The 15,155-nt window shown below is 35.4% G+C and overlaps 1 protein-coding gene across 1 annotated transcript in view; it reads left to right on the plus strand.

Annotated features, from left to right (window-relative positions):
• Window positions 1–14,666, plus strand: part of LOC130238455 (ephrin type-B receptor 1-B) — a 295,859-nt gene extending 281,193 nt beyond the window's left edge. Inside the window, exons 14-16 of the mRNA XM_056469487.1 lie at window positions 7,196–7,389; window positions 9,020–9,175; window positions 14,552–14,666. Coding sequence (XP_056325462.1) covers window positions 7,196–7,389; window positions 9,020–9,175; window positions 14,552–14,666 — 465 coding nt within the window. The remainder of the gene's footprint in view (window positions 1–7,195; window positions 7,390–9,019; window positions 9,176–14,551) is intronic.
• The last annotated feature ends 489 nt before the right edge of the window (window positions 14,667–15,155 follow it).

A 15,155-nucleotide genomic window follows, 5' to 3' on the forward strand; every position in this document is an offset into this window, starting at 1 on the left:
TAAAATGCAGAGCAATAAAATGTAATATTTGATTCTTAGTTCCATTAACATAGCATTATTATTATTGTTGTTGTTATTATTATTATTATTATTATTTATTATTATTTATTTATTTTTGTGAATTTTTTTTATTTATTTTTTTATTTTTTTATATATTTATTAAACGTATTGTCAACATTCAGGGCTTAAAATTGCATTTAAAATGTGTAAAAAGTTCCCAGCATTGGGTTGCAGCTCGAAGGACATCTGCTGCGTAAAACATTTAGAATAGTTTGTGTTTCATTCTGCTGTGGTATCCCCTGATAAATAAAGGCCTAAGCTGAAGCAAAATGTATAAATGTATGAATGTGTCAAAAGTGTATGGTTGATATTAACATGTTTAAGAGGAGGGAAAAGCGGAAAAACAAATACTAATCTCATTGCTTCTGAGTCTTACTGTGTTCAGATCTTCTAGAATCTTTGTTTCAGCACAGACAAAAAAAAATTTCTTTCCTCCAGTTTGTATTGTGAATACAGCAGCCTCCTTCTCAACTCGGGGGATTTTTCGCAAATCCTGCCAATGCAAACACAAATTCCCTAAACCTTTTAGCATCTACTTAACACATCACAGATGCAAAACGAACCCCGAGGAACTTTCTGACTGCAACGACTGCCGAACTCACAGACGTAAAAACTGAACGGAGCATTACAGTTGAAGTCAAAACGATTTACCCTCCTGTGATTTTTGTTTTATTTTGTTCCTTTTCAAATATTTTCCAAATGATGTTTAACAGAGCAAGCAATTTTTCACATTATTTTCTATAGTATTTTTTCTTTTGGAGAAAGTCTAATTGGTTTTATTGTGGCTAGAATAAAAGCATTTTTTAATTGTATTTTTTAAAACATTTTAACCCTCTACTGCACTGTGTCACCATATGGAAACAAGATACTCATTCATGTGTTCATTTCCCTGCCACTGTTTCTTTAAGACCAACATTATTGTTATTTTTTGTTGTTGTTGTTGTTGGAAAGAGCAGACCTTAGTGTAGCCAATAATGTGCTTTGGTTAAGTCACATGACATGCAGTGTTTTTCTGTAGCACTATTTCTGACAGACTGGCGTTTATTGTGAGTAGTTGCTAAATGCAAATGTAAACTTCAATAAAAACAAAGGATCAAATTATATCAGATCCACAAAAAAATCTGAAACATCACCTCCTGTAAGTTATGATGACATATTCACAACTCAAATTTTTTTTTTTTTTTTTTTTGTGTAAATCGATCAAATGTGTGTGTTTCCAAATGGCAACACTGTGCAATAGTGGAATGTGCAATATTGCAACGAGTTAGCTAGCTAGCAAGGTCAGCTATGAACTTTTAACTTGTAACAATAACAACATGAAAACTAGTAATATAATGTTGATTACTTGTTTGTTAATGACATTTGCATTATGGATAAAATCTAGTTTTAATGGCAATACTACTTTTGAATAGATATGAATACAGGGAACAGTGTATTAGTGAGCACCACCATGTTCTGTGGTAAGTGAAAGAAGAAAAGGACAGAACTGGCTATTCCTGCAGATGAAAGTGAGGATGAGATGGGTTTTAGTGACCATGAGAATGATGCAGACTGGACATTAGATAGAGACAGCTCAGGTAAGTTAGCTCAGAGGCAGATAAGACAGATATAGTATAGAATATAGTATAATATATACATATTGTTAGCTAGTAGCTACATTATTCTGATGCATCTGGATATATTAGACTTGTTATTTATTTGTTATAATATTTACTGGAGAAAATATTTATATTTACTTTATGTTGTGTACATGATAATACAATATTAGGTTTGTTTTTAATAATATTCAGCAAAAAAGAATGGAATAACTGAAAGCTGTTGGAATATGAGTTGTTGGAAAGCATGTATAAAGTGTTATTTATAAGTTCTGTGATAGACTATAATACTGCAACACCAATTAAATCATTTCATACAACAAAATTGTTAATTAAAAAGAGTTTTAAATTAGAAATTTCAGAGTTACATCCATCGTTGGATGTTGTTGCCATTTGACAACATATCATAAAGTACCTTAAAAATAAATTTTTCCAATTTTTTTTTTTTTTTTTTTTTTACAGCACTTCAAGTTAATCCATTTTAAGAAAAGAGAAACAGTCAAATATTTTTTTCAACCCAGGCTCATTCTGAAAACGTAGTCCCGTGGACGTTTCTGGAGAATGCGAAAGACGTCCCGGGAGGTATGTATTTTCGCAGATTTTGTTTTTCGCGAATCCGCGAGAGGCCGCTGTGTGCGCTTTTTTGCATCTCGAACGTCTCTCGCTGAGTGCCGATCGCACCAGCGCTGTTCTCGTGTAAACCCACCAGAGGCCGCTGTCGAACGACCATCTGTCTGTCTGACTTACTGAATGATTGACTGGGCGACCGGCCAATCGCCTGACCTACCCTCCTCTTTCCCTAAACCCAACCAGTTTTACCGATTGACCCGCCTGCCCGCTTACTTCCCTAAACCCAACCAACAATTTATAAAAGCCGTCCAGCAAAAGAAAAACCCTCGTCTGATTTTTACCACGTTTTGGGATTTGACCACATTCTCACCCTGTTACGAACTTGCTCACTTTATTTTTTGGATTCTGTTTTTGTCTTACCTGATTTCTGGAACCGCTCTTCCCCGGACTCGAACCCGGTCGTCATGGTCAGCTCCTCTCTGCGTCTCAAGTCCGCCGACGTACACGATGAGCTAACTGGACAAACTGGTTGCGGTGGGAAAGCCCTCCACACGGAGGTAAGCGGTCAGCCAGTAAGCACGAAAAGGAATGGCGTCATACTGCCCCGTAGCGTTCGCTTAAAAAATTTAATGCAGCCATAGGTACCTCCGGCTACATAATTCGCAGTCTCCAGAAACGTCTACGGGACTATGTTTTCAGAATGAGCCTGGGTTGATTTTTTATTTTTTTTATAGATTTATCATAATGCGTGCGGTAGAGGGTTAAGGTCAATATTATTAGCCCCCTCAAGCAATTTTTTTTTTCAATTATCTACAGAACAAACCATCATTAAATAATGACCAAATTACCGTAATTACCCTGGTTAAGCCTTTAAATGTCACTTTAAGCTGTATCTTGAAAAATATCTAGTTAACTATTATGTACTGTCATCATAAATCAGTAATTAGAGTTATTAGTTATTAGTCATCAAAAGTATTATCTTTGTAAATGTGTTGAAAAAAATAATTAAACAGAAATTGGGCAGAGAATATACAGGGGGCTGATGATTCAGGAGGGCTAATATATTCTGACTTCAGTACCGTAAAATCTTTTCCCCAAAAATAAATTCTCCAATGCTCAATAGGGGCATTGTTTATCATGCTGACAGATTTCATTTAACTGTAGTTTAAAATTATATACTGAAATATTTATTGAATATGAATGACTTGGTCTATAAATCAATCAGATTCTGTGTTTAAAGTGCACCAAAATATGAACAGACCAAGAAAACGCCACATTTTTTTTCCTCTCTCCGATTTGTGTAAGTGCGTGTGATAGTCTTTTTTTTTTTTTTTTGAAAGCCTATCACTTACTTCGTTATCTGATCTTCTTCTAACGATCATCCAATCCCGAATTAGCATAAAAAGATGATATCGGCATAATGAAACAGCAGGACATGTGCAGCGCTCAGCGCTCACATCTCAGCGCAGCGAGAACAGCAGCTAATGTGAAGAGCAGTTTATCCCTCCTCAAATATTTAGATTGATGTTTGTGTGAATGAGAGCTCAGGATTAGTATGCGGACGGTGGACGGCGGGTTTGTTTGCTCGTTTGATGTTCGCTTGTGGCAGACAGAAGTAGAGAAAGAGAATATCAGAAGAGGGAGAGAAAGAGATGAGTTTGAGGAAGGACAAATGGACCACTGTTAAATATATTCATGTTTTTCTGTCTTTCTTAGATGTTTCTTTATGTGTTTATTATTGTACATCTTCCATGCAGAAGATTAGTTTAGTTCAGTTCAGTTCAGTTCAGTTCAGTTCAGTTCAGTTCAGTTCAGTTTGGTTTAGTTTAGTTTAGTTTGGTTTAGTTTAGTTTGGCTTAGTTTAGTTTAGTTCAGTTTAGTTTATATTCATTTAGTTTTGGCTTTTAGTTTAGTTTAGTTTAGTTTAGTTTAGTCTAGTTTTGGTTTAGTTTAGTTTAGTTTGGATTCGTTTAGTTTTGGCTTTTAGTTTAATTTGGTTTGGTTTAGTTTAGTTTAGGCTTTTAGTTTAGTTTGGTTTAGGCTTTTAGTTTAGTTTAGTTTAGTTTAGTTTAGTTTAGTTTAGTTTAGTTTAGTTTAGTTTAGTTTAGTTTAGTTTAGGCTTTTAGTTTAGTTTGGCTTTTAGTTTTAGTTTAGTTTAGTTTAGTTTAGTTTAGTTTAGTTTAGTTTAGTTTAGTTTAGTTTAGTTTAGTCTAGTTTTGGTTTAGTTTAGTTTAGTTTAGTCTAGTTTTGGTTTAGTTTAGTTTAGTTTAGTTTAGTTTGGATTCGTTTAGTTTTGGCTTTTAGTTTAATTTGGTTTAGTTTAGTTTAGGCTTTTAGTTTAGTTTGGTTTAGGCTTTTAGTTTAGTTTAGTTTAGTTTAGTTTAGTTTAGTTTAGTTTAGTTTAGTTTAGTTTAGTTTAGTTTAGTTTAGTTTAGTTTAGTTTGGTTTAGGCTTTTTGTTTAGTTTGGTTTAGGCTTTTAGTTTAGTTTTGGTTTAGTTTAGTTTAGTTTAGTTTGGTTTATGCTTTTTGTTTAGTTTGGTTTAGGCTTTTAGTTTAGTTTTGGCTTTTAGGTTTGATTTAGTTTAGTTTAGTTTAGTTTAGTTTAGTTTAGTTTAGTTTAGTTTAGTTTAGTTTAGTTTAGTTTAGTTTAGTTTAGTTTAGTTTAGTTTAGTTCAATTCAGTTCAGTTCAGTTCAGTTCAGTTCAGTTCAGTTCAGTTTAGTTTGGTTTAGTTTAGTTTGGCTTAGTTTAGTTTAGTTCAGTTTAGTTTATATTCATTTAGTTTTGGCTTTTAGTTTGATTTAGTTTAGTTTAGTTTAGTTTAGTTTGGTTTAGGCTTTTAGTTTAGTTTTGGCTTTTAGTTTTCGTTTAGTTTAGTTTAGTTAGTTTAGTTTAGTTTAGTTTAGTTTAGTTTAGTTTAGTTTAGTTTAGTTTAGTTTAGTTTAGTTTAGTTTGGTTTAGGCTTTTTGTTTAGTTTGGTTTAGGCTTTTAGTTTAGTTTAGTTTAGTTTAGTTTAGTTTAGTTTAGTTTAGTTTAGTTTAGTTTAGTTTAGTTTAGTTTAGTTTAGGCTTTTTGTTTAGTTTGGTTTAGGCTTTTAGTTTAGTTTTGGCTTTTAGGTTTGATTTAGTTTAGTTTAGTTTAGTTTAGTTTAGTTTAGTTTAGTTTAGTTTAGTTTAGTTTAGTTTAGTTTAGTTCAATTCAGTTCAATTCAGTTCAGTTCAGTTCAGTTCAGTTCAGTTTAGTTTGGTTTAGTTTAGTTTGGCTTAGTTTAGTTTAGTTCAGTTTAGTTTATATTCATTTAGTTTTGGCTTTTAGTTTGATTTAGTTTAGTTTAGTTTAGTTTAGTTTAGTTTAGTTTAGTTTAGTTTAGTTTAGTTTAGTTTAGTTTAGTTTAGTTTAGTTTAGTTTGGTTTAGGCTTTTAGTTTAGTTTTGGCTTTTAGTTTTCGTTTAGTTTAGTTTAGTTTAGTTTAGTTTAGTTTAGTTTAGTTTAGTTTAGTTTAGTTTAGTTTAGTTTAGTTTAGTTTAGTTTGGTTTAGGCTTTTAGTTTAGTTTTGGCTTTTAGTTTTGGTTTAGTTTAGTTTAGTTTGGTTTAGGCTTTTAGTTTAGTTTTGGCTTTTAGTTTTGGTTTAGTTTAGTTTAGTTTAGTTTAGTTTAGTTTAGTTTAGTTTAGTTTAGTTTAGTTTAGTTTAGTTTAGTTTAGTTTAGTTTTGGTTTAGTTTAGATTGGATTCGTTTAGTTTTGGCTTTTAGTTTAATTTGGTTTAGTTTAGTTTAGGCTTTTAGTTTAGTTTGGTTTAGGCTTTTAGTTTAGTTTAGTTTAGTTTAGTTTAGTTTAGTTTAGTTTAGTTTAGTTTAGTTTAGTTTAGTTTAGTTTGGTTTGGTTTGGTTTAGGCTTTTTGTTTAGTTTGGTTTAGGCTTTTAGTTTAGTTTTGGTTTAGTTTAGTTTAGTTTGGTTTATGCTTTTTGTTTAGTTTGGTTTAGGCTTTTAGTTTAGTTTTGGCTTTTAGGTTTGATTTAGTTTGGTTTGGTTTGGTTTAGTTTAGTTTAGTTTAGTTTAGTTTAGTTTAGTTTAGTTTAGTTTAGTTTGGTTTGGTTTGGTTTAGTTTAGTTTAGTTTAGTTTAGTTTAGTTTAGTTTAGTTTAGTTTAGTTTAGTTTAGTTTAGTTTAGTTTAGTTTGGTTTGGTTTGGTTTAGGCTTTTTGTTTACTTTGGTTTAGGCTTTTAGTTTAGTTTTGGCTTTTAGTTTTGGTTTGGTCTAATTTAGTTTAGTTTAGTTTGGTTTGGTTTAGGCTTTTTGTTTAGTTTGGTTTAGGCTTTTAGTTTAGTTTAGTTTAGTTTAGTTTGGTTTAGTTTTTTACTTTTTTGTTTAGAACGTAATTGGCAATTCATTCCACAGTGGCGACCCCTGATAAATCAGGAACTAAGCCGAAGGAGAGTGAGCTTCTATGCAGAAAATTAGTTTAGATTAGTTTAGTTTGATTGTATTTTTTGTTGTTGTTTTTTAAATCTGTCTAGCACTGCACAGCTTCTATGCAGAACATTAGTTTAGACTTTTAGTGTAGATTAGTTGTTTATGTGTTTTCAGGGAAGAGCGATTAAAAAGTGAAAACCAAGCGTTGGGGGTGTGGGGATAGTCATAGAAGGCCAGTTTCTCTGCGGTAGGACAGGTTGAACATCAGTCCTCCCTTTGGATACATCTAATGTTGATAAATAATTGTATTATTTAGTGTCATCTGTGTTACCATGATTGTTCTTAGTATTTGAGTGCCTTCCAAATATTTCCATAATTTCTACATGTTTTCTCATATAGAAAAAAATTTAGCTCTGTCATATATTCTATCTTATTTTTATGGTAAATTTCTGGCAACCACAGCTAACCTTTTTTTAACAATAGATTTGATGTAAGTTTGTTTACAATGACAATCGTGTGTGTGTGCGTGTGTGCGTGTGTGTGTGCGTGTGCGTATACAGGTTATCAATGCTATAGAGCAGGATTACAGGCTTCCTCCACCCATGGATTGTCCCACTGCTCTCCACCAGCTGATGCTGGACTGCTGGCAGAAAGACCGAAACGCCCGGCCACGCTTCACAGACATCGTCAACACACTCGACAAACTCATCCGCAACCCCACCAGCCTTAAAGCAGTCGCCAGTATACCTACTATGTGAGTCAAACACACTCATCATGCACACTTGCACACATCATTTCTTTTTTATTAATTTTTTTACCATGGTAGGTATCTTAAATTATCCATACAGTACAAAGACAGTATCACTGACTAGGGATGGACAAGATCGTATTATTTCCAATATACTAGTAAAAATTCACCCCATGATAAATAAATTCTAATGATAAAACCTAGAATTGGCCTGTGCAATAGTTAGTATTGAAGTAGTAATATTGTTCAATAGTTAATATTACGGTAGTAAAGAGATTTACTGACATACTCTTACTCTATATTCACTTCCTAGCACCAGTCGAGTGTTTAAAGTAACAAATGTTTGTGATTAGACGTGGTTTAATATCACTGAATGAAGAAGAAATCATTCTATTTTATAGTATTCATTACAGTGCTAAAGGCTAGGTCAATTAGCATTGTATTAATAATTTTGAGAAGAACACAAGAACTTGAAAAACACCAAAATAATCCATATATAGCCACAAGTGTTTGTTTATTTTTTTATGTTTCATCAATTTATCTATTTCTTTCATCTTTATTCTTTTTTTCTGTCCAGCAGTGATGGGGTTGTTGCTAGAAGGGATACAGCTGTAGCCAGAGGTTCATTCACTCATTCAGCGTAATGAACCGCCAACTTGTCCAGCATATGTTTTACGCAGCGGATGCCCTTCCAGCTGCAACCCATCACTGGGAAACGTAGCCGGAAGTTAATGAGATGTATTCATGAAATGTATTAAATGACCCATTTATTGTAATTTACTAACGTCTACCCCTACCCTAAACCTAATCACAACCATCACAGTAATGTGAAAACAGTAATTATACAGCGTATTATTCATGTTATTTATCAAATTACCCATTACATTGTATTTTATTAATGACTACCACCCCAAACCTAAATCTACCCCTCACAGTAATGTAAAAATATAAATTATTGTTGTACATTTTCACAAAAAGGATGCTCTATTGATGTGATTATTCGCATCTCTATCCCATTTCCCATTCCATGTCTTTTCTTTAGTAATGTATATGTGGAGATTATGCGTGAGGACGCCCTCTAGCGTCCAGTATGAATGAAAAATGAATAACATTTCAATGTATGCTTGCAACACTCTTTTAGAGGTTTCAAACTAAGGTTTATTTTTAAGGTTTATTTCGAACCTGCTTGAGCAAATCTGCTTGTGTATTGTATATGATACTGAAAAGATTGATTAGCTGCTTTAGTGTGTTTGAGTATGGTTGAGCTTTTTAGGAGACAGAGCAAGGTAGAAGACCTTTTTTGCAAAATATAAAAATGAAAATGTACAATTTTCTCTAAAGATTAAGGACTTCTTTGTCTCTCCGTGAATACATAGTAATCGTCATCATTAATATATAAATTTTTACAATAAATACCAGAATATCTTGTGATATAATTTTAAGTCTATATCCCCCATCCCTATGTTATATGAGTACTCTTCTCCTCTGCATCTCACTTTTTCTTTCTTTCTTTCTTTCTTTCTTTCTTTCTTTCTTTCTTTCTTTCTTTCTTTTTTCCTTCTTTCTTTCTTTTTTTCTTTCTTTCTTTATTTCTTTCTTTCTTTCTTTCTTTCTTTCTTTCCTTTTTTCGTTCCAGACCATCCCAGCCATTGTTGGACAGGTCTATCCCAGACTTCACCACCTTCAGTTCAGTCGAGGACTGGCTTTCCGCTGTCAAGATGTCTCAGTACAGAGATAACTTTCTCAACTCTGGATTCACCTCCCTACAGCTGGTCACCCAGATGACTTCAGAGTGAGTCTTTTTCTTGAATTGGAAATGCATTGTTTATCACTAAAGCTGGGAGAACCAGGACATATTAGCATTACATAGTCAACTGGTGAGCCAAACTAAAGCCTATTTGGAATGTTTTGCTAGTTTATTTTAGTTCAGTTTCTAGTCAAATGCTTTCCAAGCTCTAGCCAGACTCAACAACAATGCATATCAGGTCAAATTTGACCCGGTCAGCTGAACTACAAAGGCAGTCATTTGTGTTTAAATGTTGTAATTTAATAAATGTGTTAATATAAATCCCCTATAACTAAAGCTCAGCTCCACAAATTTTCCCTTTACCTTTAAATAAGCATGCTTTTGTTACCCAGGGATTTTCTGCAGTGAAAATAGTTTAGTCTAGTAACTCTTACACAATTATAGGCTATATTATAAACAAAATCCATCAACATAGAAAACCCCTATCAAAATAGCTTGAAGCCATCTAAAGTACTTAATAAGCTGTTTAAAATATAAAATCTTTAAAATAGTTTCTGCTGTTACTTCCACACCAGCTTAGCCTAGGCCAGGTTGACTGACATGATCAAACTGATTCCATGAGCTAGTCATAAGACCAATCAGTTTAAGACCCCAATCACATTGATAATTTGTAAGCGATGACAGGCACATTTTTAAAATGGTTTTCAATTGACAGTGAGCATTTTGCATGCTGTTTATTCACCTGGTTGGCTTCTCTTTCTAACCACCTACTGCTGCTTGCAGTTTTGACAGAGCGCCTGCAGTTGAAAAAAATTTGTTGTGTTCAGAAAAAGCACCTGATATCATGCACTCCAGCACTAAGACAATTGATGAAGTGTGTGTCTAGTGACATAAAAATGGCATCGCACTGCTTTTTTCTTATCGTCAATTTATTCAGTGTGATCAGCCATTGAATCAGCTAAAATAGTCTCATTTGTAAAAACTTATAAAACTTATAAAATATTTATTAAACTGTATTTTCAGGATTTATTGTTGTTACTAAACTCTATCCTGCTGGTAAAACCAGGCAATAGCAGCTAAAAGGTCCCGTGAAGTGCTTGAAATGTTTGTTTTTTATTTTAAATTTAATATAATCTCAACTGAAGCATTAAGACAGGGTGAGACACATAGTAGCCCCTCCCCTTTATAAAAAATAGCCAATAGTGTTTCGTTTTTATCAAAGTGCATCAAATGAAAAGTAAATAAGAAGAGTCTTGAAAGGGGCGGGACATGTCAAATACTATAGAGCATTTGATTGGTCAGAAAATGTTATGTTTATATCAGATTTATATCTTCTAAATGCGAGTTTTGTCACAGTTTTTTTTTTTTTTTTTTGGAGCACACTAGCTTATACTTAGAGCTGGGCTGATAAAACGGTATCTGTATTTATTGACCGAACACCATTGTCAAAAACGATAAAAAAGTTCGGTATGAAGCGCTTTAGTTTTATTAAAATGTGTCTGCTGAGCGCATGCCTTGGAAGGAATGCGAATAAGTGTGGGTTATTTCTAATCGAGGCACAGGACTTGCATGCACAAAATAGGGAGCGACGTGTATATGGTGTGCATGTGGTGCACGTGGCACGTTCGCAATTTCCAGGCACGCCTAGTTGAATGCTGCATGTACACTGTGATTCATGTAATTAGAACTAACCAATCTGCTTCCCACTTTGTATGGAATATACAAATTTCAGTAATAACGGTAGACTAATTCCCTCAGACAAACACAGCTCATCCAAACACCGCAGTGCTTTTTAATTCTCTTCATAAATAAAAACTTGTATCGGTACTGCAGCAATGGTTTATCCGTTTGTCATCCTCTGAGAAAACAGCTGATGGTCGCTTAGTTTTGAAAGACAGCAGGGGAGCATGAGTGCAGAGCGCATTGAAAATGGTGAAGGAATCCACGTGCTCACACTTTTCTCCTGCTTTTAGATGCAATATGTGAACAGACTCCGGTTGGGTTTCATCATCACCACCTCAGGTCAGAATAACAATGAAAATGAGTGCCATGACTAGCAGCAGTGAGGCGATTGTAAATAAAAAGAGGATGTAAGGATGTTGCCAGAGTGGCTTTTTGGTTTCTTTTCTTGTGCATCCCAGCCACTAGCTCCCCATCTGAAAGATTTTTTAGCATAGGGGGTAATGTAGTCATCCAACTTCACAATTTGTAATGTTGCAGTATGTATTTGAATAATGATGACTGGTTCCTTTACTTGAAAGCTCAGATTTGATTGTCGTCATTTGTTATGTTTACAGAGTTTGAGGTTTACTGTGTCATTATTATTCACACCTTACAGATGTTGATCTACCTTAAAGTTGCTTTGATTGTTCAGCATTCGGCAAAATCATAATATTCCTAAATGTATTGTAAAATAAATTCAATAATTATTGATACAGAATGATATGAACATTATATCGTGATAATTAACTTTGCTGTATCGCCCAGCCATACTTATGGGTATCCTTAAAACTAACCTATTGATACTATTTTTTTCATGATACCTATAAGATAGCAGCCATTCTTAGCCGCACACTCACCTGTTAACAAGATTGACCACCTTCATCAAACTAATTCAACAGCTAGTCATACAACTAGTTAACCACCTAAACCAACTTGGAACAACTAATGGACGGTGTAATTTATTTAAGAGCCCAAGTTATTGTATTGTAAGTTACTAAAACTCTACCCTGTTGTTGTTCTGTACAACAGTTGTGTGTCTTATTCAGCTCCCCTGTCTCATTATTTGTTTATTTTAGATTATGTCTAGTGCTCAGTGAGTTAGTTTGTTCTGTGTGTGTATGTGTGTGAAGAGTGATTAAAGCTGGTCTCAGATTTTCAGACAGCCATTGATCACAGAATGCCTGGCGGTCCGATATCTCTGCAAACTTGTTTAATATTGATTTCTAAATCATACAGTAGGATTAGTGCATATGGCTGCGGTGTGTGTGCGCGCGTGTGTTTTGACTTGTTTGATTCGCTATCGAGCGAACAGGTGGATATGCTGTTGATGATGTTTAAAACACATCTCCTGGTGTTTTGTTCGTGGCGGGAAGCGTACTGTGAGGTGTAGCATTTCTGACGCACTGATTAATGCAGCCGGCGTTCACAGAGAGGGTCTGCGCTTAATTAGCAACATAAGTATAAGCCCACGCATAAACAGGAAGTTAAATGCAAGCGGCTTTCATGTGCTAATGCTGTTTGCTCTCACATCTATAAACCTGTGGGGGCTCAGTGCTGTTCATCTCTCTCTCTTTCTCTCGCTTTCTTCTTTGAATGGTTGCTATATTGATAGTACAGACTGTTCTCATTCAGAATAAAGGCTCCTCTCTGAGTGTAGTGGAGTAAATTGAGCGTTTATTCAAAAGTTGCTCCTTTGTCTTTGTAATTTAAGGAGGCGATGAAACGGTCACCTAAAATCACACGCTGTATCAGACCCGTCTTGATCTTCTTTGGCCTTTTTGCGCCGACTGTTTCTCTACTATAACAGCAAGAGCTCCTTGTCTAGACAAGCTCGTGGAGTGAATCTTTTCTTGTGCCATCTGGCAAACAGCTTTTAGTGTATTTCAGTACCACTGGTAGAATGATAATAAATAAGCATGTTCATTAGCGAGGAGGCGTTAGCATAGATGATAAAGAGTGACAGTGACAACAGGCTGCAGATCTGTTATAGCAGTATAATGGGCCTTATTATTAATATATGGAATAACAGCTATGTTGGAGGGCACCTGTTGCGCTGGGTTTTAAGGGTAAAAAAGATTGACAGCCTTTGTAATGCCTTGAATTCAGACAAATTCTGTCATTCTTGCCTACTTTAGAGGTATTAGAGATGTATATTTCACTGCCTGGCCATTTCAAATGTGGAAATGAAGCCTTTTCTCAAAATTGTGAGCTTCATAACATTTTGCATTGTATGCATCTTCTGACGTTGCTGTGCGGTAAAAGATTAAGGTTGCATCTAAAATTGCTTACTATTTAGTAGGTACTTCTTTACTACTCGGCTGTTAGAAAAGTATGTTCTATACAGTATGAATGGAACTCAGACGTACTCCATCCACCATTTTGTTATGATCACGTGACCTACCCACATCAGTTGCGTTGCCTCACTCTCATTCATGAACTCTCTTGCAGGGCATCATGGGATAGCGTAGCATGCATCAGATGCGTACTTCAAAATCTCACCGGAAGTAGTAGGTCATCTGGGTACTTCTCACATACTGTTTTTCGAATTCTATAAATTCGGACATACTACTCGGCTCGCATACTGTTTTTAGTGTACTATATAGTATTGAAGTATGCGATTTCAGATGCAGCCAAAATCATAGACTCCTAAGTATTTGCTTAATTAAAGGCACAGTGTGTTATTTTTGTAACTAAAGGGTCTGTATTTGTAACACAGAAGGTGTTTTGTGTTGATGACGATGTGTGTGGAGTTATTGAGGTTGTGGTCTTCATTACATTCTATGGAACTCCTGCAGAAGTCATGTTCATGGATGAGCTACAGTATTCAACACTTAATATCATAATAGTGTGAAGCAGAGTAAGGTTGAAAGTGAAATGAGATTGCTAAAACAATTGCCTATTAGAGACAAGCGCAACACACAGAGCAGGGGAAGCTTGGCCACACAGCACACGGTCCATATCACTCGATAAAATTGCTTGAACGTTATTCGAAACATTTGGATAATGTAAGTACATAAGTCAGCAAAATATATAATAGTTCTAGCAGTTTTTTGGATAGTTTTCATTTTAAAAGAGTGTATATGTTACGCCTATAAATCCAAACAGTAACTTTTTAGACCATAGGTTTCAAACTCAATTCCTGGAGGGGCGCAGGTGTGCACAATATTGCTCCAAGCCTAATCAAAGACCGGTGATACAACTAATCAAGGTGTTAAAGACAACTAGAGTCTACTTCTATACTATATAGTGTGCTAAAAGAGTATGCAAGCCGAGTAGTATGTGCGAATTCATAGTAGAATACCTGGATGACCTACTACTTCCGGCAAGATTCTGAAGTGCGCAACTAATAGATGCTATGCTATCCTATAATGCTACGTGAGACCATTTGTGAATGGGGTGAAGCGATACAACTGACACAGGTAGGTCAAGTGATAATGACAAATGGCGGATGTAGTACGCCAGAGTTCCATTTATACTACTCACATTCATATTATATAGAACATACTTTTCTAACGGTCAATTAGCGTTCAAATGTAGTACCTACTCGAGTAGTAGGTGATTTCGGACACAGCCTAGTAGTCTTGAACACCTCGATTAGTTGTGTTTGATTAAGGTTGGAGCAAAACTCATGTAGGACGGTGTATATTTTAAGGTGCGCCCAATACTAACCGTTTGCAACGATTCTTATTGTGTCCACAGAGACCTGTTGAGGATAGGAGTGACTCTAGCCGGCCATCAGAAGAAAATCCTCAACAGCATCCAGTCCATGCACCTGCAGATGTCTCAGTGCCAGACGGCCACTGCGCTGGCATGACTACAGGGGGCGCCGGACGACGGGCTGGGCAGCTTGCGGAAGAATTACCAGCGGGCGAGCCCAATCCCATCGGAGCGCGCCAGAATAGAGACTATCATCCTGATCTGAGTACGCCTCTCAGGAGAGGAACCATCATCCCATTTCCAGCAGAGCAGGACGGGGACCCGCGGGGACATCGTCCGTTTGTCTCTTCGGAGCTACAGGGAAAAGCGAAGAAGCGGACTCTTTTTGTCCCCTTCTCATAGTTGTAGTTATCTTCACAAGAACCGCAGTGACTGTTCAGAGCCCGAGCATCGTTTTCGTTTAATTTTTCATTACTTCCCACTATTTTTAAACGTCACTGCTTCCCACTTACACTACCTGTCGATCTCGGTATGGCTGACGTTTGCCAAAGGACATCCCGAATGCCTGCGTCCCGCTCCCTGGCCATACAAGCGTAAATGGTGTATATCTTTAAATAAATATGAGTATATCTTCAGAGTAAAACCT

The sequence above is a fragment of the Danio aesculapii genome, chromosome 2 (genome assembly GCF_903798145.1).
Source record: "Danio aesculapii chromosome 2, fDanAes4.1, whole genome shotgun sequence".
Lineage (NCBI taxonomy): Eukaryota > Metazoa > Chordata > Actinopteri > Cypriniformes > Danionidae > Danio > Danio aesculapii.